This window comes from Bombus terrestris, chromosome 11 (assembly GCF_910591885.1).
Source record: "Bombus terrestris chromosome 11, iyBomTerr1.2, whole genome shotgun sequence".
NCBI classification, from domain to species: Eukaryota; Metazoa; Arthropoda; class Insecta; order Hymenoptera; family Apidae; genus Bombus; species Bombus terrestris.
Genome location: NC_063279.1, coordinates 17,170,955 through 17,196,721, shown reverse-complemented (window position 1 = coordinate 17,196,721; position 25,767 = coordinate 17,170,955). Strand labels below are relative to the sequence as shown.

The 25,767-nt window shown below is 43.8% G+C and overlaps 1 protein-coding gene across 4 annotated transcripts in view; it reads right to left on the bottom strand.

The window, feature by feature from the left end:
* LOC100648142 (one cut domain family member 2) overlaps nt 1–25,372 on the bottom strand; it is an 85,057-nt gene extending 59,685 nt beyond the window's left edge. The window contains exons 1-2 of one of the 4 annotated variants that reach the window (XM_048410481.1): nt 22,520–25,372; nt 9,411–9,518 (exon numbers count right to left, since the gene is read on the bottom strand). In XM_048410481.1, coding sequence (XP_048266438.1) covers nt 9,411–9,518; nt 22,520–24,623 — 2,212 coding nt within the window. In that variant the 5' untranslated portion in view covers nt 24,624–25,372. The remainder of the gene's footprint in view (nt 1–9,410; nt 9,519–22,519) is intronic. The other 3 variants (XM_048410479.1, XM_048410482.1, XM_048410480.1) reach the window with 3 other exon arrangements.
* Nucleotides 25,373–25,767: the final 395 nt, after the last annotated feature.

Here is a 25,767-nt window from a genome sequence, read left to right as displayed (position 1 = left end):
ACAAAATCGATCGAGGAGCGGTGGAACCATTTAAACAACCGTAACTCTCTGCGGCGCGTGTCTAGATCGAAACTAGCAGGAACTGGAGAACGGAAGTGAGAGCGCGGAGACTAGTTCAGGAACTCGACGAAAGTCGCGCTGGAGGAAACGCACGCACAAAAGGATCAAAGAGCCGAAACGGAAAAATTCCATACAATACGAGAATCCTTGGTAAAAAGAAAGAAATGGGGTAATTAAGTCGCGAGAGGAACACGATCGATTCGTCAAGATCGAAATAGAACGTAGAGAGAGAGAGAGAGAGAGAGAGAGAAAGAAATATCCTGAAAGAAAAGATTGCCAACAAACGAAAATAGTGGATTGAATCGAACCACGGAATTCGATGAAGGAAAAGACGGAGGAATGGCCGGTGAAATGAAGGTAGGAAGGAGAGAGAGGGCGGAAAAGATCTATCGACGCCGAAGTTACGTCGAAGCTAGTTCGAAAAGGGGTTGAAAGATCGAGGAAGAAAATTGCCGGTTAGAAGCAACGGCTAAGGAAGAATCGTCGAGTAAAGAAAAGACTGCCGTCTAATAAGGCAGGTGAAAGAGTCGAGGGTGGCCGAGGTCTGAAAGGAAGCGAGTATGAAAAGGGGGGTGGTGGCTCCGGGATCCTGGAACTCGACTGCAGAACAAAAATTATAACTCCTAATTGGAAGGAATCGCCGCTTCGGCGCTGAAAAACACCAATCAGACCGAATCGATGTTTTAAATCGAACGTTTAACAGCAAACTTCTCCTTGAAATTCTTGGCTCGTTTAAACAAATTTAATAAACAAACAATGGGAGAGCAACGAGGAGAGGAGAGTCAACGAGAGTGAGATCGGCCGTAGTACGACCTACAACCATGATATAGGGGAAAAATATAAAAGAGACGGAGAGGGAAACGGTCGAAAAGTCGTGCAAAGTGCTGAAATCGCGAAAGATCGAAGATTCAGAGAGGGTTGTCGAGGGGACAGGGTGGACGGTAAGGTTTCTTGGTTCGACTTGTGTGCCGGCAACGAAACTAGCGGCCAATGGCGTAACGCAGCTGAGCCATTATTGGAAACTCGTTACATGCACGGTGCCCCGCGCCGTTACAAAGGCACCACCACCCCCGCCAGCACCCTCCGATCCTCCGTGTCGCCGTCCCTGTGGCCTCCGTTACACAACTACTCGGTAGAAGCAACTACGTCGCCGCCGTTAGATCGCACCATCCCCGTCCACCCCAGCTCGTACACCACCCCACTCAACCCTCTACAACTTTGTCTTATTTGGTTCTACCTACTTACACGGAATTTTCTACCCTACGCTCGCGATACTTGCTCTGCCTCCACGAATCATTTCCTTCTGCCTTCCATTTGCCTCTTTAAGTTCCTCGAGTGGCGATTTTCAGTGGCGTTGATTCGTCTGATTTCAACTATTAAGTTTCTGCTACCAACGTTAATTGAAATTTTGTGAGTTTAGGATCTCCATAAAAATCAAACTTTCCTATTTTGGAAACCTTATCTTCGCTTCAGTTATATTTCAAATATTTACATCTCCGTGTAGAATCTTCTGCTTCGATTAATATTTCACTTTGGAACCTTCCAATTCAACGAATTTACAGCAACAGCGATCGTTCTTTTATCATTTGGTCTCCGAAAAACCAAATAGAGAATTCACGAGACTGATCAATCGAACGAGAGTGTCAATCAACATCGACGTCTGCTCGTGATTAAGACACGCGAAAAGCTGCTGCGTGGTGCATAATTTAGTAAAATTCATTTCGTGGTTAGCAAATAATAGAACGAAGTAAATCGATCTTGAATTAATGATCGTACCGATAATCAGATCGATAAATTAAACTCATCCTTTTGAATTCGTTGATCCGTCGGACGACCGAGGGAGACAGAGAGAGAAGTAGCAAAGGTGTTATATCGAACATGGAGAGAGAAATAAAGAAGTTTCCATGGGATATACTCCGGGTGTTAAAAAGGCAGCTGGGCAATTGGGCATCGTGCAATTTTCACGATGCGAACTTTTCGAGCGTCGAAGCGCAGTTAATCGAGCGTTCGAAACGTCGATAACAAAGCCGTCTAATCAGCGCGCATTTTCGACGGACCTTAACGCGGCCATTCTGTAATCAACGTAACTAAATAATTCGACCGACCCTGCTCGCCTATCGAGTATCCGTTTCCACGTGTCCAATAACGACTGTCAATTTTCCAAGTTCCGACGAAATAGCGGGAAATGTATCGGGCTGTTTGAATGGAGCGCTTCCTTGTAAAATAAATGATCGCGTGGAACAAAATAACCAGATTTCTAACACGGTAAGATAATTTTGTTTAAAGTTGTATTATAATTAACTAAGAATAGTACGAAATGGTGACTAATCTATTTAGACGCATAGGCGAAGCTGGTAAAAGAACGTTTACAAAACGTCCCATCCAATCTTGAAAACAGTTAACTACGTTCTGTTACTTTCTGTTCTTAACTTAATATAATTTCACAGACGAACAAAGAATTATCAAAAAATATCTTTCCCACAGTTGTTTCTTTAAAAGTTGGGCATATCGTATAGATTTAATCTAGATGCGTTTGGTGTGCACTTTTCAAGTTTCTACCATCTCCGTAAATACTCGAAGAAGTCGATCGAAGATTCCGGGGCACGTCGTAGAAAATTCTACGCTCCTGGAATCTCTGCTTGGAAATGCCTCCGTGTCGGCGAGATAAATGTCGCAATAATATTTCACACGTACCCGCGTTCATGGTTACGAAAGTCGAGGGAAGGGTTGGGAACTCGGGGGGAGGAGGGCGTCGTTCAAACTCACTTAAACCCTCGAACGTCGTCGAAGCAATCCGCGAGCACGGTTTAAGATTGATTCGAAGAGCTTCCACCGCATTTATTTAGTGGGCCGCGAGGTAAGTCGCCTCCCCTTTGCGTGAAAAATCACTGATATCTTCCCTGGGACGTTTGTTCCTCGTATTATAGAGAGATGCGCGCCGTGAGAGGGAATACCGCTATTTTCTTCGATTGAACGGAATCATCCGCGATTACAGTTCCAGTGAAAGGTAAAAATATAGAAAGAAAGTTTAAATGTTACGTCAAGCATAATTTAATAAAATTCGTCGAAATTTTTGTAAGGGTGGCATTGATGGTCAAACTAAGACGGGAGAGCTTGTTCTTTGAGGAATATCTGTAAAATGGGAAAACTTTCGAGGTCGTTAAGCTAAAAACAAGATTCCGAAGTGGCAAGTTTTTTAAGTATGAAAGATATGGATCGAGACAATCTTATACAATATTTTACTCGTATCTATACCGTGTCTTCTAAACTACGATATTGCAAAAATGTTTGTTAATGTATAAATTAACGATAATTGAAATAGAACTACGATCTGACTAAGAACATGACTTGATCGTTGCACACAAAAAGATATTAGTAAAAAAGGAGATATAAAAGATCGATACAGCAAACACTTCACATGCTGTAACCTAATATTTAAGAGATATAAAGCGTTTAATAAAAATGTGTAAGCTGCGCTCTCTCCAATTACAGCCGAGTTTCAAGGAGAGATTACATGAAAATAGATATAGTATATATCATCGCTTATTTGTGAAGGTAAATGAAAGAACTGTTTCTACAGCATTTAGTAAAAATTAGAAAACGAAGAAGACAAAAGGGAATTCCGTCTACTCCGTATCCTCGGAGCTACCCTTAGTCAGAAGCCTCATCCCTATCGGTCATCGGATATCTAGGAAACACGAAGAGGCTCTAAAGGCATTAACGACTTTCGAGACACATTTTAAAAGAGAGACGAGGCGTCCCACCTCGATTTCCGATCCGCCACCCCACGTAGAGTGTCCACCCCGGCGGATACAAAAGGGAACAACGCTTCATTATCGAAAAATTGATCTGATTAGACAAGTGTCCCTCCGCCAAAACTTTTCGCCAGACATTCGTCCTGATTCCCACGTCGTCCTTCGTACAATCGACCCCGCGAATTAAGGGCCGCTTAAACTCTTTACTTCCACTCCTTCTCTCCTCTCACGGGCGACGAAACTTTGCCTCGAAACACACCGCGTTAATTGGCGCAGTTTAAAAGAGTCGCGACACCGATGAAATTTCGTGGAAAGTTTAGGAAACTCTCGAAATCTTCGGTCGCACCGCTTAGAGAGCGTTTATCCTCTTGGATAGTGCATTCTCACGAATCTTTTCATTTAGACGAAGATAAGCAAGGTGAACTTCAACGTTAGAATATTACCAATCTTTTATGTATGTTTAAATACTTTATGTACACCGCGTCCTCGTCTTCAAGCGCAGACTGTCATCTCGAGACTGACTCCTCTTCAACGATCGAAAAATGCCGAATCAGTAGAGAAAAGGGAAGAATTTCAACGTACAACGGTTTATCCAAATGCCAAAAATTTGTTCCGCGTGTATTCGCATCACCATACCGGCAAAAAGGGTACAAAGGGGCGGAAGGGGTTGGAATTTTCGCGGTCGGACAATGAGCAACGCGCGATATCGTTGCTCGCGGCATGCTTTTGACACTAGTCAACGATATCCGACGATATCTCGTAGCGAGCTCGGATTGGGTAGCAACCGCGTGCGATAGCAATTAACTTCATTAGCAATCAACTAATTATTAGTCAGAGCGAATATTTTCGAGGAGCGCTACCGATATGATTTACCGGTACCTTATGATTGCAAGGCTTTTGACGATCGGCTGACGGTATTTCTGTGCGACTGTCATGGAAGTGAAAAAATTTGACCGAATTTCTGTTGAGTCTGACGAGATCGGTAAATAAAGGAGGAACGCAGGAGGCGCGATTTTCCAAGATACAGTGAACAGTTCGATGAACACGCGGAGATTTTTCGGCCTGTTAAACACTGGAATTTTACATCAGATACTTGGATAATATACCTAACGTTGCATGTATCTTGCACATCGTCATATTTATCATAAATAAAAGGTTAACAAGTGGAAATCATTAAAATAGCGTGGCACTTAACATAATAACTAACCATTCAGACTTAATCCTTTTTACGTGGGATATTCTATTTCCAAGTAAAATATCTCCAATTATCCGTACAAAACACCTAACAAACCGGTTGAAGAAAAAACGTTCCACCTCCAACCTGACCAAAATACTCTGTTTCAGAAAATTCCACCATTCTCTGAAACAACAAGGTGACGAATAAAGGAAACGAATCTCCAGCTCCCAATGACGACTTGTCTCTAATCCAACGTTCCACCAAGATAAATAAAAAAAATACGACAGCCACGAATAGAAGCTGTAAAAAAAAGGGAAAATGGAGAAAATAGAGAATCGGGAGAGTGGTATAAGGCAAGGGATCGATCGGCGTCGAAACGACGGCTAAGTCGGACGAAAAACGTCGAGGAGGCACGTCGAAGCAGCGGGACGAGGAAGGTAATCTCGCTACTCTTCGGCCGCCTCATTCAAATCCTACGCTAAATTTCAATCTGACGTGTACAAAAGTCGAGCCCTTCCGTCCCCGCTGCCGCCTCCCACCCCCTCCTCCTCTTCCGCCTCCCACCTCCTCCTCCTCTTCCGCCTCCTCGTGACATAGCAGCGACTCGTGCTCGAGGCAACGGTCCATTTCTGTGATCCTCCGCCTCCGGACCACCCCATCGCCCACGTACATCCTCGATGCACACGTGTGCACCAGTCCATTTGAATCTAGCCACTCGAACGCGCGCTGGTACATTGCCGGCCAAAAGTTCGCGTATAGGGAGACGACGATGATTATGGTGGTCATGTACGACGGAGGAAAGGTTATCGGATGCGAAGCAAACGGCGAGGCTTGTTTAGCGGGTAAAATTTCGAGGTGGTTTGGAAAGAGTGATATGTTAGCATCTAGTGAAATTAGCTCTCTTTCATAATAATTTATTAATTAATAATTGGATTAAGAACGTTTATGCATTTGTATGAAATGTGTCATTACAAAAATATGCACAGATCGCAGTTCGATTTAGCCCTGATCTTGTAATTAAAATATATCTCGTCTACAATAAGCGAATGTTCAGATGCTTTTGAAAAATAATGTCAAACTAAAAATGTACGTAGTTCAAGGAAGAGAATAAACATTTATTAAAAAATCACTCGAATCCCTCCAAATGTACCTTTCTAAATCTATCAAATTTCAATTATCAACTGATCAGTTTGGTCACTCTATTAGCTACAGTGTTAAAAACACAAACTTCAAATCTACCTCTGGTGATTCATCGAGCACGAGACGAAACGTAGCTTGTGTGTCATCGAAGTAACTTTTTCGCGGTAATGTACGTGTACCAGTGCGTACGTGTGCCAGAGAGAGCCACCCCCAGCAGCCGTCCTTTTAAGCCGGCTACCCTCTTCCGACGGCGTATCCACCGCACCGGTCGAGCGTCCATTTCCCTCGATACAGACTGGCAATCCGTGGTGTATCGGCTCGCGTGCAATACACACACACACACACACACACACACAAAGCACACAGAGGCAGCAGGCGCACCTAATTAAACTTCGGCAGGGTAGAAGAGCACGTTAGACTTTCTCATTCGTTCGGCTCTTTCTTACAAGCCGAATCGAAGCGAGCTCCGACTCGTTCCTTCCGCGAATTGCGACGAGAAGGCTGGATTTTTGAGCCCGTATCCGGTAGTCTGATTTTATTCTACCCATCCCCGAGTCGCCCTCTTCTGTGCTTTTCTTTGGCATCGTTCTCTATTACAACGACAGAGGAAAAATGAAAGTTCGAATTGGTCGTCGGGGAACGATGCTCTTTTTTTGCGAGATTTCTTTAGTTGCCGGTCGTTGCACGAAGCTGAATTTGGATTTTGAGTGGAGTAAATGACGGCATAAACGATGAATCGGTGATTAGATTGCAATGAGAATCGTATAGATGGATTTATTATTAATATTTAAATCCATGGCGATGGCAATGATGATGATGATAATATTCGAATATTGAGATTTATAATCCCCTACAACCGGAATTTTGCTTACTTGTAAGGATAAAGATCGCGATGGATCTTAGGCTCTCACTTCGATTAAACGGTAAATAACATATAAATAAAACGGAGTTTAATGAAATAAAGGACAAATAAAATAAAATTTCAAAAATGAAGATCGATGGAGGCATGTACATTGCAAATTAAGTAGTGCTATAGAGGATTAATCTTGCTGTGCGTTTTGCATCACTTTTAATCTAGTTGTACGTTTCCATCGTTAAAAACTTTCGTCAGCTTATCGTTATCATATTATAATCATCATAGATATACGATATTCCTCGTTTCAATTATATGCTAAAAAAATTGTTTAAATATTCAAATTTTCTTGAAATCTTTTCCGTTGTCAAAACGAGAATGCAATTGGCATATAAAAATTCGAGGGTAGTAGCAAGGTTAAATTTCTTAATAGTAAATGTAAAAATGTATGTCGAATTCTGTTTGGTGAAATTTTTCGTAAGTTGGTAAGTCATAGTTAATAGGTAGAGGATTGATCGACGATCGATCGATGGCGGCTACCAGTCAGAATTTTCAATGAGCATGATCGATTGGGGTATTTTCAGGGAGGATCCGAAGAACTTGAGCGATTCGCGGGATCAAAATACTGCACGCCCAACGGAGCTTCGCATTATTCACAACGCCTCGATGACGACTAGATCGATAGAAAACGGGGGCCGATTAATTAATTCAATTGTGCCAGATAACGCGGATTTTCCTTCTGTCGCTTGAAATCGCGCGCTCCCCTCTCCAAATTTGAATTTTTGGCGCATATTTCAATCTACGGAATATAATCTCGATTTCTTTCTTTGCTTTCGCCGATCGTATAATTTTCGTCACAAATTTATGGAAATTTTGAACGTTAAAAGTGCAATTTTTTACTATAACGAAATCGTTATTAGATCCACGAGACGAAGACGTGTTACTCCGGTAATTTTTGACAGTGATTCCATCTATAATGATAAAAATGTGAATGATACAAATAATTTCATAAGGCAAATGAAATAATGCCCTTTCCTTAAAAAAAAAAAAAAAAAAAGAAAGCTATATATCATTCAACCGTCATTTGAAATATTTTCGAAATTAGAAGTTTGCTTTTCTCTTTATCTTAATGTTCTCCTTTTCTGTACAACCTTCCGCACTACCTTGACATTTCGTGTACGTTGCGAATTTTTAATTGTACGCATGTTTTAATAAAAACGTTAATATAATAGAAGCGTATATATACTTTCTTTATCGCGCAAATACCCATATCTTTATATCTTTATTATATATTTAATTTTTTCCAATTTGGAAATCGAAACAATGACCATCCTAACATTTTTGGACGGTTGTATCTGTATATATTTTCACTTTTATCATGCACAGACTATCGGAATATTAAAGCCTGTATAATTTTTGGAATATTTATATCTATCGTGAGATATGATGAAAAGGAAGTTTTAACGTTTTCAATAGCTAAAACGAATTACAAGGAATATAAGTTCATTGAAAAAATGAATAATGTTAGATGTATTATAAAATTTAGAATATAGAAATCTATGTATCCTTAATTAATTCGAAAGCGAACAGACAGCTCGTTCTAAACCCAAATAACACTGGTTAATTTCTAACGGGACAGCATTCGTTTGATTCTTAGCCTTTTTTCCAGAGAACGAAAATTCACGACCCAATTTATCAGCTACCGAATTATTAAATGGTTAGCCTGAGATTATACGTGACAAGGATCGTTTGAAATATCGATCAGACCGAAAAATCTATATGAATGATACATATGTTGAGTAAAACAGGAAAGGCAATAAAAATAAAAAGAAAAGGATGAGAACGATATGCCTTGGTTCCCCAAAAGCTTTCACCCACGATTCCACGCGACGCGACGCGACGTAAGATATCAATAGCCGATAAAACGCTGGATCAAGCATTCGCGAGAATCTACTATTAAGATGGCTGAATGATAAATCTAAAAGGGCTTTAAAATGGCTACGCTAAGGATGTAATCGTTTATCTAGCTTTTAGATTCATTAAAAATATTTAGGAGGACAAGATTTTGTGAATAATCGCTAAGTTTCAGAGGTGATTGGACATCGGAATAAAATTCTCGCGATTTCGACCAATAATCTATTCTTTGTGACATTTGCAGCTTCTAAGGCGCTATAATAAAAACATTACGAATGATTCCTACGTTTTCTTCCAATTATTTAAATAAAACACATTTCTACTTTCATCATCAGCTCATTGGCGGTGAAAGGAAAATTCTGTTGCGATATAAAGATCGAACCCTCGACGAAGAGGGAAGGTTTCTTTGGGATAATCTACATAGTTATATTTTTATTTGTCTGTCTATCTATTTGACGATGGAAGATGTGTAATTTAAGTAAAATATTAAAGTGATGTATTTTGATATTACCATATGAGTTGTGAAACTGTTGGTGATGAGACTCGAGACCGGTTCCTGGGTGGTGGATATCCAGCATGGCTTCCGGCTCGCCTCCGCTTTCAGAGCAGTTGCTCAGGGCTAAAACCAAACCGATAGACACACACCTTGCGTTTAAACTTCAAATCAGTTTGCGTTGGTGACGTTCCGTCATAGCGCGGTATACCCTCGCCTTATAATTTCTTTCGCGTCTCGCTCACACCCGCGCTTTGATTTTCGACGCCTCCCTTGCCCTTCGTTTCATGCGTGAAAGTTGAATTTCTTTGCATTAAAGTTAAAGATCGAGTCAAAATTGCTTGAACTTTCAAATTATCCGACACTCGAAATTTCAAATTTTTGAACGTACAAAGTTTACAATTTTCAAATGTTGGAAATCTAACGCTGGAATTTTCGAGTTTCGAAATTTTCCCAAGTTCCCATATTTTCAAATACGATTTTCAATGTTCCAACTTCTCAAATTTTCGAGTTTTTCAACTTTCAAAAATTCCAAGTATTTACATTTCCAAAATTACGCTTGGAATTTCGAATTGTCTAAGTGTTCTTTTCTAAATAAGCTTAAGAATCAAATTTACGACGCGAATCTTCAGCAAAGAAAGGAACGAAAAGATTGCAGAACTAATGAGACGCCAGGAAACGATTCAGATATTTATTTCGCGCCGGGGTGCAGTTAAGGGAAGGGTGAGACGACGAAAATCATCGAGAGCGGTGCGGCGCGACCGTTTCGATTCTCTCTCTCTTCTCCGATCGTTCTTTCTCCCGTAGTACGTGACTTCGTTCTCCGTTTCCTTGTTCGAACAAACTGAAGAAAATCGGGAAAAGAGACAAAACGTGCCGAGAAAGAAATCATAAAACACAAAGCAGGGGTATGTCACGCGTTCGCTTAAGAGGTACTCGGTAACTTATCGATACAAACTAAAGGTTGGCCGATCGAGGGCGTCTTCGAAGCACGATCCTTATTTCATTATCGAAAAGGTGACTTATAATTATAAAATCAAACATGTTCTACGCTCATCGTTGCAAAATATTGATCTAAAAATATTACATTTTCTCGTCGTTATGCAAAAGATTCTTCCATCTCCACGCGTGTCCTATTCGTTACTCGAAAACTTCTAGAGATTCTATCAATACCAAAGATCGATTGACTAACTCGTCATCCCGCTCGCGATAAAATATCATCTCTTTATCGCGATTCGTAGCCGACCTCAACTTCGAAGACACCAACCGGTTGACATTATACTTTCCAAAAAACAGTTCACTGTAAAACTGAAAAAAAGAAATAGAAGCAACAGAACACAATAGAGTGGTAAGAGAAATGAACAGAAAAAACCAGAAGGAGAAGGTAGCAAAGGGTAGAAAACGAATTTCCATCGAAGATACCGGAAGCGGAGGGAGCGATCGAAGGGAAAGAGAAGGAAGGTGTTCGCGGGCAAACTGAAAGGAAAAGTCGGCGAAAGAAACGCGGAACGAAACCATTGCAATTGCCGATATCGCGAAACGTAGATCGATTCGTGGTGCGTGTCTTTGTCTATCTGTTTGGCTGGCTCGAGACGAACAGGTATTCGGAAAAACGTGTTCCGGCTGTTTGGGACTCGATGAACCCCACGAGATATCGATTTCACGCTTGACGCCTCGAGACCAGGCGTGTTTCTTTACAATTTCGTCTTTTCTTTCTTTTTCCTTTCTCTTTTTGTCTTTTTCTTTTTAGCTTTGCAGATTCTTCTGAGACCAGCTCGCTGCGATCTTCCATGTAGACTTCCGATCTTCGAATGATGACGGGGGGCATTCACGAGTGATTCTCGTTGGTTTATTTTATGGGATGTAAGGAGAAAAGGCGAGTGATCATCTCGAAGAAAATAAATTGTTTTTTTAAATCTTTTTACAATCTCCTGATGCCTTTGGCAACTGTACAGAAATGACCAAGATTCTATAGAAAGAAAAAGAGACTACGCTGAACATTGAACATAAAATTTAATCTAGATGTAAGACTTTTCCAAAACACACCAGTCTGTAATGCTTTTAATTGAGATATAAATCTCCTTTTTACAAGGGTTTGTCATGTTGCGAAAGTTGAAGATATTTCTCCAAGGGATGTTTCTTCTCGTACCAGATAATATCTATAGTGGTATGGTAATCGATGACAAGGATACTTGGACCCAACTAAACGAAATTCGAAAGATAAGTTTCTAAACGAAGTATTTAAACCGCTTCAGGAAGTGCGTTCTCAAGTCACCCCTCGTAAGTTTCTTCGTTTCAGACGAAATTGAAAGACACTCGATCATCTCCCATTGTGTCTTCAACGAACGTCCCGAACAATTTCACCAACCAGTATTGAATAATCATCCGAATATACGACGAAATGATTATACAAAGTTGTAAATTGTTCCCAAGTCTGGTCCGCGCTGGAAACTCGGAATGAAGGAACATCTCGCCTTTTTTTCGAGTTCATCGATAACTATCAAAGTTAAATAGAATAACAACCAAAGGAAACGAGACGAAAGTCAAAAGCAATAAAACTAGTTTCGTGATGATTGAGATTGACGTCTCGAAGAACGCACAAATTCTAATCAGAAATATTATTACAGATACGTTATTATAATTATAGAAATCGTTTATTAAGGAACGAGCCGGCTAATCGGTGCGAGACAACGAACTACGACCCTTGAGAAACGCGACTATCCTAAACTCACCCCTAGAATCCGATGTTCGATCACGAAATCCACTTGAAATTGTCGTTTCGATGTCGCAATAAACAATTTCCATCGAGGCACTCGAACTCAATCGAAGAAAACCTGAATACGACGAGAGTCGCCTAGGGGTGGAGAGGGTTACGACTGACAAGTTCGAGTCCCGATCTCGACGTTGAATAACAGCCATCAGCGGCTGGTAGATCCGGCGAAACGCGGCGCGAACTAATCATTAACCGTGCGCGCGAGTGTTAACACGAAACGGAACGGGAACGAGCCGGTGCCGCAAAAAGAGTTGAGGGCCGACGCGAGCTTTCCTTTCCTCTTTCTCTTCTCTTTGTTACCCCTCTTCCTCTCTCCTTCTTCCCTTCTGCCCCTTCGCGAAGAATCATCCCCCTTCCACGGTGGTGGTACCAGTCTGTACATACGCGAGTCACGTACGTAACAGTAGCAGACTGACATGTATGCCTCGTAACAGTAAGCCGGTTCCCACTGAGAACCCTGTTACGCTACGTCTACGTGCTGGAAAAGAGGGTAGAAAGCGAGAGACAGAGAGAAAGAGAGAAAGAAAGAAAGAGAGAGGAAGGAGGGCCGCTACAACCTCGTGGCTGCGTACTTGTGTTAGTTTTCTCTCTCTTTCCCTCTCTCTTTCCGTGTGTATGTGTATGTGTGTGTGTGTGTGTGTGTGTCTGTTGCAAATGCGATGAAGAGAGAGAAAGAGACTTTGTGTAATACGTGTTCCGCGTGGTGTACATAGGCATATACCGCATGCATGACGTGGAGGATGAGTCAGCTCGCGGAAGGCAGTTTCAGGGAGAATTCATCACGAAACTTTCCGGAAATATTTCTCCCTTTTTTTCTCTTTTTCCTACGCCCAACCCTTGACAGGAGATTCGATGATGTTCGTCGCGAAATCGACTTCGTTAGCGAGTTTCTTTGAATAGATTCGATGATACTTTAAGGTTTTTTATTCCTTTTTCTTCTTTTACTTGTTCTTTTGTCGATACGTCGAAGACTTTCGTTTTAGGTAACTTTAATCAGGATATATGGTGTCCCTTTGAAAGTTTCAGAAGGTTGAAGAAATCTTTGAAACTTTTATTACAGTAGAAGGTACATATGTAAATTATTGAAGATTCTACGGGATGAACGACATTTTGTAATTGCCGGAATTTGTTACTTTCCAGGTTTGAAAGAACTTTCGAAGCTTAAAATCTTTCTACGAATTCGAAGAAAGATGATACGAGGATAATATTTGGAAAAGTCAGGCGAATTGCTCAAAGTTATCGCGGAAAGAAAATTCGAAAGAACTCTCGTAAACAACGGGGAAGATTCGACGTTTTTCGTTCTAGATCAAGGCGAGTCGCTTCTGAAACATCGGAACGAGAGTCGTGACTCGCGACCATCACCGGCAGTCAATGGCACTCTTTTTTTTCTTGGTTCGACGCGAAAGAATTCTTGTTAACGTTTACCGAGCCGTGTCGTTCGAGGAGATCGGGCTTATCGTAAAACATACCAGTGTCGCCTTTCGTTTATCAACGACCTGAGTGAAGTTTAATTCGAGCCGCGCTTCCAGCGACCGCGACAATGCCTTTGCGAGAACGCGACGTGAAAATCAACGTTCATAGCAGGAACAAATACATCGCCGCTCTTCCTCTTCGGTATTTAGAGAGTTACTTTGACTATGATCGGACATGCTCGATTCTTCGATACTCGTTCGATAATTTACTACCTGACTAAGTCGACAAATCTATTTTGTCTTTTTATCCGTCTATATTTTGTTATGTGCCTTCCGCTTTCATCGCAACACTATTTACATAAAATAATCAGAGAAATCTTAATCATTTGTGGCAAAATTGGAAATTTTTCATTTTATCACAAATTGCGACAAAATTCGAAAGAACATTTAACACAATTACTGCGAGAACCACTAAAACTCCCTAATGGAAATCAGATAATTTAAATCTTTTTACTGCGCCATGAACTGCAACAAAAGCCATAAGCACATCTAACCTTCGTTATATCGCAATTACAATGAAAATCACATTGCCTAATCGAAACCAGAAGAATCGTAGGAATTCCCTGATCGAAACAAAACCTGCAGCACGATTCAGAAATTCAATCAACCGACAAAACAAGCAATTACAGTTTTTGCCAGCTATCAAGTAGTCGAACTACGAGCTAGCAAACTACGTGTCCGAGAATTCGACGTTTACAAGCAGCTCCTCTTTCAGAATTGAATTCTTAGATTTAATAATCAGCTAGGGTCATAAAAGGTGAAACGAGAGGTGGAAGGTCAGGATTTTCCTAGGCCGTAGATCGACGTAACAGCTGTTCCAGAAAAGGTGTTCGCCAACGTGACATCTGCACCTTGGTTCCCCTTGTGGCGGCCATTCACCGCTTATTTACCGAATACCTTTTCTTTCGGTCGACGGCTATCCGAAAACAAACTTGCTCGACCGGGATGCGATTCTGGCGCGTGCACTGTCGGCTCTGGAAAAAATCGATTTTCCCAGGGGGATCGATGTTTAATGCCCTCGGTAGTCTAGGCAGTTTCCATCGATCGATTTCGTGCCGCTTTTGAATCGTGACTGCCCTCGTGCTCGCGATGTTATATGTATGTATAACGTTGCTTCTTCGAATTGCAGAATCACCGATCGATAGTTTTGAAATGTAAAATGGATAAAAAAGATACTCTCTGAGCTATATACGAACTGTCAAAGAGGTTGGAGTTTCTGTTTTTTTTTTGTAAAAGGTCAAATTTTGATTAACGAAAATAGAGTAAATTATTATTAAGTTTGCAATCTTTGGATATATCTATAGTTAAAAACAGAGGTTTCCAGGGAAGAAATCGAAGCTTCGAGCTTTGTGAAAGAATACCTCTGACCTTTTGTTTAAAAGGATCGCTTTGACAGATATATAGATCGAGATAAAATTCATGGTGTAACGGGATAATCCTTCGTGCGGAGTTAAACGGAGAATCGAAGGTAATATCATCGGTTTTCTACGGAGGTGATACACTTTTGAAATTGTTCGTTCTAGAAATCTTTAAACATTAACTCTATAAATGTAATGTTTGTAATGTAAGTAATGTTTATACAAGGGAGCTGTTTTAACGCCTAAGAGACTCTCAAGACTCGAAAAGTATCGTGCTCGATACAATTGTTAAAAATTATGTATAACACGAGTGAATAAGCGATTCATTCGCAAAGTACATTCGGTACTTCAATGAGAAATAGTTAATGAAACTAATGAAAATAATTTAACTAAAAGGTAGATATAAATAAGAAGGCTAAAATAATCACCAGTGGAATTTGCAATGAGATAAAATATCCGGGTTCCTGATGTTAATAATTTTTCGTTTCAAACATTTCATTCTAGACAGATTTCCCATGAAATTTATTTTTCTCGGTCGTGTCACATGCCTAGCGAATGAACGATATTCTTTCGCATGGAACATTTCGAAAACATCGTATTGAAATACTTAAATTTTTGCGAAACAAACATCTGCCCTAAATTTTACCGATAGAAAATGGAAACGAAGTTTGCGCGAAGCCAGACAGGATATCACACGAAAACGATGGCCTATAGGCAATTCAAGACGCGCGGAATTCACTGGCCATGCGTCAGCGTCACGTACGAATCGCACATGCGAGCGCATGTATGGCCTCTTTGAACGATCAGTGTCGTGTTTCGGCGCGTGCTGCGATCACGACTACCTGGAACCCGTTTCCATCTTCCTCCTGTGTTCGTTCAACCTCTATGTTCATCCCAACGATATTATCACGGGCTAGAGTCGTTTGAAAATTAGATAAATTCGATCAGACAAAGTTAGCGAATAACGATGCCAATTTGGACTAGATTACGCGAATTAGAGATTGAATTATTACGTCATTTTCCAATCTCTCGATCATGTCGGAAATGACTAAGAAACACAGCGAGATTAGAGATATCACAGCATTCTTTCCCCTTTTTAGACAAAGAGAAACGCGAACAAGGATTGTTTTCCTTCTGAAACTTTCAACTATAAGAATGAGATTTTTTCACGGTGAGCCGTGACCACGTGCAACGTGCTTCGAATTATACTTCAAATGTATATACTTAAAAATTACATTATATTTTCTATACCGGAGAGAGTTGAGTTTTATGAAAAATCCCAGCGTAGTCGGGTTTCGGCGTCTTCGATTGTTATTAATAAACGAAGCGGTCGCCATGCGCATAGGGGACATTCTATACTTGGAAAAGGAGGAATCTTGCGAGGGAACAGGGGAGCCAGCACGTTGAAAATAATTGTCCTGTGACTACGGGCCGGAAACCGCGGCGGTCACCACGCTGCGCGTCCTCTTCGTCGCGTAAAAGCCCGCATCGATTGCTCTTTATTGTCCGTGACGAGAGGAAACGCGTTTCGAGCACCAACGCACGTGCTTCCACGAGATTTTTCACTACGCCAACGATGAATCCTCTCTCGATATCACTTTTTCCCTCTGTTTTTTCAATCGCAAAAATTAAAAGAACGCTTTAAAGAACTCCTTCTGCATCTCCCATCGCTCTTTGATCGGTCACAACGACTAACAATTAGGTCTCTATTTAAGAGACGAGAATTTTCATGCTATCGTACAGGCTTTGACACAGTGTCGTAACTCCGAGTAAATACTACCTAAAATCTATACACCGGCACATCCCTTCCACGCGAAGAAGTTTCACCGGTAAATTACCATCTCTCGACAGGACTCCGGTGGCAAACTCGCAACAGCCCAAATCGAATAGAATCAAAACGGGAGCAGCTGCCAGCAAACGGCCACGAGGGCGTTATCAGGAACAGCGGAATCGAGGTCACAAGGGAGCACGAGAGAGACTCGAGGGATCCACCTTCGATTTTATGGAGCAGATCGTGAACGCGGAACGAAAACAGAAATACGCGAATGAATAGACAGAAAGAAAGGGTGAGGAGAGGTTCGCAGGAAGTGATCCTTGCGCGTACGAGAACGCATCCTTGAAACGAGACGCCGATCTCTTGAATATTTTTCCTTTCCTTTTTTATCTTTTTTTTTTTCTTTCTCGTTGTCGCTTCTCGGAGCACCTCTACAACGACGACAGATGATGTGGGTACCACGAGGGGCTGTGACGTCACTCGTCCCCGTTGCTTACGGCAGTTACTGCTTACACGACCGTTTTCTCTCTCTCTCTCTCTCTCTCCCTTCGTCCCTCCCCTCCTATTCTCGATATCTCTTCGTTTCTTGCCGCCATTTCTTTATTCCTTGCGTTTCGGGCCTGCGAACGACACCTTTCCAGCCAGCTGTCACTCGCATCTGTAATTTCTTTCGCGCGCGAGCATCGCGTGGCCACGATTAGAACCGGATGGGATCTGCTGGCATGCCTGCACGATCATCGACTATCTAACAATAAGCTTGAAAGTAAGCTCAAATTTTTAAATCTATCCCGATCAAATTTTTGGCATTGAATCGCTGAAACTTTGACGACTGGTTGCACAAAAATTCTGAATTCATTCAGCTTGAGTATTTTGGCCGACTTTTAGCTGAGTCAATTCAAATACCGAAATTTCGATGTTCTCAATGTCGGAAAAATATGCAAAAATTCATATCACAGGGATACTAACAAATAAGACAAAGGTAAATGTAACCTCGAAGCTGTAAACTTTGAGCCACGAAGATATCCGAAAATCTAAAACCAGAAACCCAAACTAAAAATCTAAACAAATTAAAAATCCGTCTCGTATCGATGCTTGAAACAGCGAAGTTGATTGTAAAATCGGGAACCGCTCGGACGACGAATCTGGCAATTTTCCCTGGGCGAAAGTTGGCACGCGAGCTGAAAGAGCACCGATCACGGAAACCGAAATCAGAGACGCAGTTACGAGGACGGATAATGACACATCAGGGTGGGGAAAAGTAAATACGTGGACAGGAGAGACCCGCTGGCTCTGTAACTAATGTACCTGACCCGTTTTAACGATCGATAACACCGGTGAACGCGATTAAGCGCAAATGACAGTCAGAGGCAAGTCAGAGACAGTCATTATCGAATAAATTTCGATCAGTAGCTGCCACGACTTCGATAAAAACGAATTTCCAATATAAATTCCGGCGATCCTATCATTCGTCTACTTGTTCGTAAAACTAAAACCCACCTACGTAAATCGCATTAGATTATGAACGTATATGCAATTTCGCATATTTTACTATGTTCTTACGAATATTGAAGGAATGGAATGCTAGTAGAGGTTTCATCTACCGCCAAATGATTTATCATTTTCGATCTTCGCCGATGCTGTTTCCTGCTGGAACGCGTGTTACAGGCACAGTTAATGAAGTTTAAATTAGAGGCTTGCTTCTTTCAGGAAAAAGTCGCCTCAAGGTTACAGGCTGAACGGTAATGAGGTCGCCGATGACGTTTCTGCGATCTACGAATAGATCGAGCACGGAAAACGAAGGAAAAAAACACGTCGAATGTGTTTTTACAATCGAGAGAACAATCGATCTTGGCGTTTGCACGAGTCGTCAACGATACCTTTTCTCCCGTTAAACGTTGCATCGCGTTATGGATTCGCGGAGAGATACGCTAGAAAAAAGTGGAGTCTTTGGATGAAAAAAGATACGACCGCGTTCTATAACCATGTTCGACCGAATTTTCGTATCGAAATTAGACCGATCGAAAGTCTAAATTGAATTCGCTCGTGAAGATTCGGTTGGCACAGCGTCGAAGGATCGACTGGAGTACGGTTGAGAAAAAAGAAAAAGCTGGTGAATGCGAAACGTTTGTTGCTTTGGAGTTCGCGGCACGATCGATACGACTATTACTACAGCCGCGCGTCCATTATTGCAAGCGTACAAACCGAAGATACGGGGACTGGAATTAGCACCGCTTTCCCATCGATCCTCGCTCTGAATCATTTACGAGGCCGTATACATAACGGCTGTGCACGAGTTGCCGCGAAACGAAAGCGTTCTTAGGTATCGCAGTCGTCCTCTTCATTTGTAACAATCGTAGTTTCCTTGAGGAAATTTTAGCTTCTAGTTCTGAGAAAACTACGCGTTGATGAAAATGCGAAGCAAAATCAAATATTTATGTCGTACGATCAGCTGACCAAAATTTCGACTAACGGAAACTTCAAAATATCTGCCTTGAATAACTCTCGATAAATTTATTCGTTTCCATTTGATATTTGTTACATTTTTCTGACACGATACTTTCGTATTTACAGAAGAAGAATATTCTGGTAATTGACAGTGTGACTGAATTTATCGAGATTCCATTTATTGGAAACATACGCATATTTAGACAATTTTATATCTTTATGAACGCAACTAAAGAAATAGAGGCTAAACAGGAGATTTATTTCACCTATTATATATTATAAAGATTATTTTATTCTAAATATTTTATGCGTTTTTTGAATATTATATACATTTTCTCATTTATGTTTCTCATAAATGCATAAGCATCCGCGGTGTATTTATTGGAATAAAATTATTTAGTTATTGTTCTATTAAATGAACCGCCGGCTGAATTTATTTATCGGAACATGAACTGCTATTGTTCTGCCCTCCTTAATTAAAATGTCTTTATCTACCACTCGGAAACTGAAGGAACAATTAAAAATATTGGTCATTATTTTGCAACAACCTATACATATAATGTAAGCTTACTTAAAAACAGATGAAAAACACGAGAAACTTCAAATATTTCGATCGATATGTACCTTGAAACTAGAATATTTTATTTTAGAATGGCAGTATTGTATAAAATCCAGTTGTATAAACCGTTGGCCCGATGCGTACAGATTACAAATAGAAATAGAATTCTATTGCACGCAAATTTCTTCAAGAAAAATGACAAGAAGAATCGATCGAGGAATCGAATAACCTTTACCATGGGTTGTCTTGCTAGAAAAGGGGATGACTGAGATCCTGAGGATTCCCAAGGGGGTGACCTCCTGTGTTTCGCGCGCGCGCCACTTTCGAACGTGTTTTTAATGAGACGACACCAAGACACTTGGAAACGGAGCGAAAAAGAAACGTGAGAAACAATGGCGGGGACTCTAATCTGAAGGGCATTGGATCGAACCCTTCTTCTCCCAGCATTGTTTCGTCGACGAACCCTTTGCTACTGCCACCTTTTCTTCCACGCTTTCTTCTGGCTCCCCGCTCCTGGCCTTTCCGCGACCCTTATGCGAGGCTTTAAGGAGCGAAAGGGAGAATGGAGGAAGCGCTTCGACTGGCTACAGAATAGTTACTGGCCCCTCCTCGACATTATCTTTACGCCTTTGCCATCGTACAAAAGGAACGGCGGAAAGAGGGTGAGAATAGAGCTCGCTGCTTGGGAGAAATGTTTGTCCTCCCTGTACGCGAGTTTGCTTTTCTTATTTCTGACCCCCTGCCATCTCTGTGTCTTGACCTTCTTTGCTATATACGCGACAGTTGGAATCAAAAAAGTCATTTCTCGTCTGAAATAGCGACTAGTTTTGGTCGTTGGGATTGATAGCAAATAGGGTCAAAGATTTGGAGTTGGATAGAGAAAATTTCAGCCGATATCAGCACAGCTATGACTAACGTTTACGTTGCGTTGCGTCTATTGTATAGCAATAAGTAATGTTGCCATCGTGGTTGTTGATTCGAAAATTGATGACGTTTTTGTTTTTGTTTTCGTACGTTATCGTAAAAGACTTGTAATTAAAAGGAGAAGACAGACAATAGTCAATGTGTTGGAACAGATGTTACTACTATCGTTTATTCTCTGTTCATCTCCTATTCCCCTGTAATCAGAAAATGACTCTTTCTATATATACACATATACATATATATATAGCACTACAAGAAGATGATTAGAAGTCAGAGAACCTATTCGAATTGAATAAACTAAAACCATGAGCCGCTGAAACTTAGATCATCAATCAACGATTCGCCGGGTCATTAAACCTCGTTACCTAAACAGACCGAGAAACCAATACCCTGCGTCAACATCTCCTATTGAGATCCCACCGGAATTTCCAATAGCCGCTATACAAGATTGCAATTACAAGTATTTTACCCCTAACCGAAACGAAGAGAAGAAATCTTTTATGAGATAATAATTGTAAAGAAAAAAATCTCACGCAGCATCGTGAAATCTCGATATCGAAGACCATTGAAAGAAGACATTTGCGACCAATGGAAAATCTCAAAACGATGGAAATAATTCTGTCATCGAGTGACTTGTTCGAGTAAAAATGTGAAAGAAGTGGCGGAAGGGCGCACGCACCGGCGCGAAATCACACAGAGCAGAAGATAACACGCTCCTCGGTTGGACAGGGTACAAGGGTTGTCGGAAGGCGGGAGAGGGGATGGCGGACAGCGTGGCGGCGGCATGGCGAACATGGCGTCGTCGAGGTCGCGTCTGCGCCTGGCCACGAACACCGCGTGACCACGATCAATACCTGTACGCGCTGTTGTGCCGGGGCAAAGGATGTTGAATTCGAAAAGTGTTATTCCGCGCGTCTATCTCTGAATGATATGGAAGGGAACGCCTCTCCACGTGGGTGCCACGTGTGCGCTTCCGCCCGCGTCTCTTACGCGCGTGCACGCGCTCGTCCGATTTCGTCTGGCCGTCTCCAAAACACGGAGACCGCCCTGCTTCCTCTCTTTATCCGTCCGTCCTCCGACAGTCCGTGATCTCTGTGATTTTCACGAAGCCACCACGTCCTCTTGTCACCCGGACATCCTTCGGCGTATATGACAGTTATCCTTTGTCGTATTCGTCGTTCCAAATAACGATATAAAATAACGATAACGAATAAATAACGATCGACATTCGATCTTGGGATCTTCTGAACGTTTTAGGGATCAAGGGAGAATAGAATTATGACACGAGTCGAACAGAATCTGTCGAACAGTATAAACTAGCTTTCTACGGAGACGTAGTACTTCGAGAGGTTTTGGGTAGCTTGGAAATATCCGAGCAAAACGCGACTCGACGTGGAGCTATAGAAACTGTTTGAGAAGGTGATATATGTACATATCTATTGAGCGGATTGGCAAGCATTTCGCATTCGCGATTGGCAAAGGTAAGATCAAGTATGAAGGCAAAATTCGAGGCGGGAATCATAACGAAAAGATTCCCGAAGCGAGCGACACGCTGGATCCGTCGCGTCGCGGGGAACGACAACGATATACGCGTGAAAGCCGTAAATCAGGGATTAGACCGCGTTCACGGATTAGACGCGCGCGCGCGCTCGAGACGATAGCGCGATTTTGTTTCTTCTTTTTGGTTAGAATATAGACATAATATATAATTATAAGTATATTTGCAGACACTGTTCCAGTTAGAGAGGTTAGCAAAGATAAAGGTGACGAGAAAAGGAGTGTGTCGCTGTATCATAGGAGATATTTCGACTGAAGGACTAACCTGCTAGCCGCAAGGCTGACATTCTCTGAAACTCTGGCTCCTGTAGCCATTTCCACATCCGTCGGAAGGTCTCGCGGCCGCTCTTGAGCTTCGACCACGGCTTCGGATTGCGCAGTAGATCGCTGAGCGTGCCCTGGCTACGGCACAGGACCCTCTGGGCGAATATCGCTTGCGGTATGCTGTACCTCTTCAATTCGGCGCTGATCCTCTGCGCGAGTTCCTTCGTGTTGATCTCCTCGACCTCACCGGCCCCGTTGCCGGGTGGCGGAACGGTCTTCATAACGACCGAGGTGTGTTGCACGTGCTGCGTGTGCGATATCGTCTGTTGCGGCATCGACTGTTGCTGTTGCTGCTGCTGCTGCTGTTGCTGCTGTTGCTGTTGCTGTTGTTGCTGTTGTTGCAGCTGGGCCTGCATAGGTGGTGGCGAGGCAGCGGGCACCGAATGCGTGGGCGGGGAATGATGAGAAGGCGCGAAAGTGGCCGTCGCCGAGACGGTCGGCGGCGAAGCTGGACTCAACGCCGCTGGGCTCTGCTGCAACCTCGGCAAAAAGGCCGGATCGTAGTGAGGACTGGCGGACTTGTGCGGCGAGTTCAATCCGCTCTGACTGTAGGCGCTCTGCGGCGACAAAGGACTCGGCTGGAGGCCCGCGCCCGGAGAAGGATAATTGTGCGGCGGCGACATGCTCATCGAAGGCAATTTGTCGTACGCGTACGGCGAGCTACCCATCCCGAGGCCGATGTTACCGAGGCCGTTGTTTTGCATGACCGCGAAACTACCGGTGACGCCGCCAGCCGCGTGTGCACTGTATACAAACTTGTCGCTCATCGTCGAGATCGGCGGCAACGGCTGTAACGGCGTCAGGGTCGCGTAAGAGGAACCCGGACTGAAGCCAGGCGGTGACATCCTTTCCGCGACCGAGGTTAGTGTCTGATAGGTCGGCTCCGGCTGCATCGCCCTGAAGTCCGTCGCGTCGATCATACTCGCGACCGAGACGCTTATCCCCGACGTCGGCGTTAGCTTGCCCGGACTGAGGAGCTCCGAGTCGGCGTCGCGCGAGTCCACGTCCACGTCCTGAGGTGGCACGATCACCGACAGGGACTCCCTCGCGTTCTGTCTACTACCACCACCGGCACCACCTCCACCACCGCCACCGCCGCCACCACCGCCACCGCCACCGCCGCCGCCGTTTCCGTTGCCACCACCGGCGCCACCGACGGCACCTCCGCCGCTGCCGCCACTGCTGCTGCTGCTAATGCTGCTACTGCTGCTGCTGCTGCTACCACCACTGCTACCACCGCCACCACCGCCGCCACTACCACCACTACCACCACCACCACTACTACCGCCGCCGCCGCCGCCGCCAACGCCGCCACCACCGCCGCCAATGTTACCGCCACCGCCACCGCCACCGCCGCCGCCACCACCACCACCACTCGTGCCGCTGCTACCGCCACCGGCGTCTCCGTTACTGCTGCTGCTGCCTCCCGATGGCTCCTGGGACGACGACAAATCCTCCGCGGAGACGAGCTCTCGCTCCTCCTTGACGCCGAGCGCGCCAGCCGCCAGTAGTTCCAGCGGCAAGCTCGCGCACGCGATGTCGGGACTTTGCGACGCGGAAGACGACATACCCTCTGCGTTACCACCTCCACCGTTGCTACCACTTCCACCGACAAGGACGTGTCTACCTCCCGTTCCTTCTCCGCTGCCTTCGTGCTGATGCTGATGTTGTTGCTGCTGATGTTGATGCTGCTGATGCTGATGCTGCTGCTGCTGCTGCTGCTGCTGATGATGATGATGATGCTGGGGATGAAGATGAATCGTTGCTTGCTGTTGATGATGTTGCTGTTGCTGTTGATTGTGGTGATGGTGGTGATGATGGTGGTGGTGATGATGGTGATGCCTACCCCCACCGACCACCGTTCCTCTACCACCACTGTTACTACCTCCACCACCTCCGTTCCCTCCTCCACCTGCGCAGTTCCCATTCGAGCCACCCCCACTGGTTCCCCGGCCATGCGTAGAAATCGCCGCCGGGGAATCGACCGAGTCCAGTAATTGCTCGCTATGCGATTGATGATCGGCTATGTCCCCTATACCTTCCATTTACGCACATCTAGTTCGGGTGGTCGCGCACTCGCTCTCCCGTGCTCGGACACACCGCGTGCACACACCGGGGGATACGATCGTTTCACCGCGAGAATATCGCGCGCGCACTTTCCTCTCTGTCTTTCGCTGTACGTCGTCGGTGCACCTTCGCGAGCTCCGTGTCGTGTATTCTTCGCGTATTCCTGCGGCCAACAAACTTCCTTTTTCACCACTCCCGTTTTCCTTTTCGATCGTTTTCGATCGTCGGTCGTTTTCTACAGTTGGCTGTCACGGTCCTCCGCGATACTGCTATTATCAACCGTACGATAACGACATTATCGAGATTCGTAATAGTAAGAATAATCACCCGCGTACCCGAAACACGATTCTCTCGCGTCGCAGTTTTTATCACACCACTACTCGTTTCTTCGTCCTTTCTCTCTCTCCCTTTCGTCGATTCTGGTTTACGTCTGGCACAACTGTCTCGGCGTGTCACTCAGCGGAAGACTAATCGCGAATTGCGTTACCTCACGAGCACCGAAGAAACGATCGCGACGGACACCAACACAACGTCGAAGACGACGAAGACGATGACAACGACGATGACAACGACGACGACAACGACAACGACGACGACGACGACGACGACGACGACGATGACGACGACGACGAAGACGAAGACGATGACAACAACGACGACGACGACGACGAGAACGAGAACGACGAGGACGAAGACAAAGGTGGAGTGAGCAACGAAGAGAAAGACTCAAACCTCCAACAGCAGCACGAGCACTGCCTCGTGTTCGGATATCTCGAGCGAATCAGAATCGTCGTGCCACCGTGACCGCGACCGAGGACGACGTCTCTCGTGCACGAGGACACCGTCGACTTGCCAGTTGCTGTTGTTACTACCGTTACTGTTCCCGCCACTACTCCTTTCGACGTGGATGAATCAAACGTTGTTGTTGTTGTTGTTGCCGTTGTTGTTGTTGTTGCTGCTGTTGCTGTTGCTGTTACTGTTACTCCACCACATTCAGCACGTCGGATCGGCATAGAGATCCGGTACCACAGCGGCGGCGACCACCGTGCGCCCATGACATACGCGGAGCGAGTGAGAACACACACTCTGCGCTCGAGTGAATACGTTAGTTCGTGTCGAGCG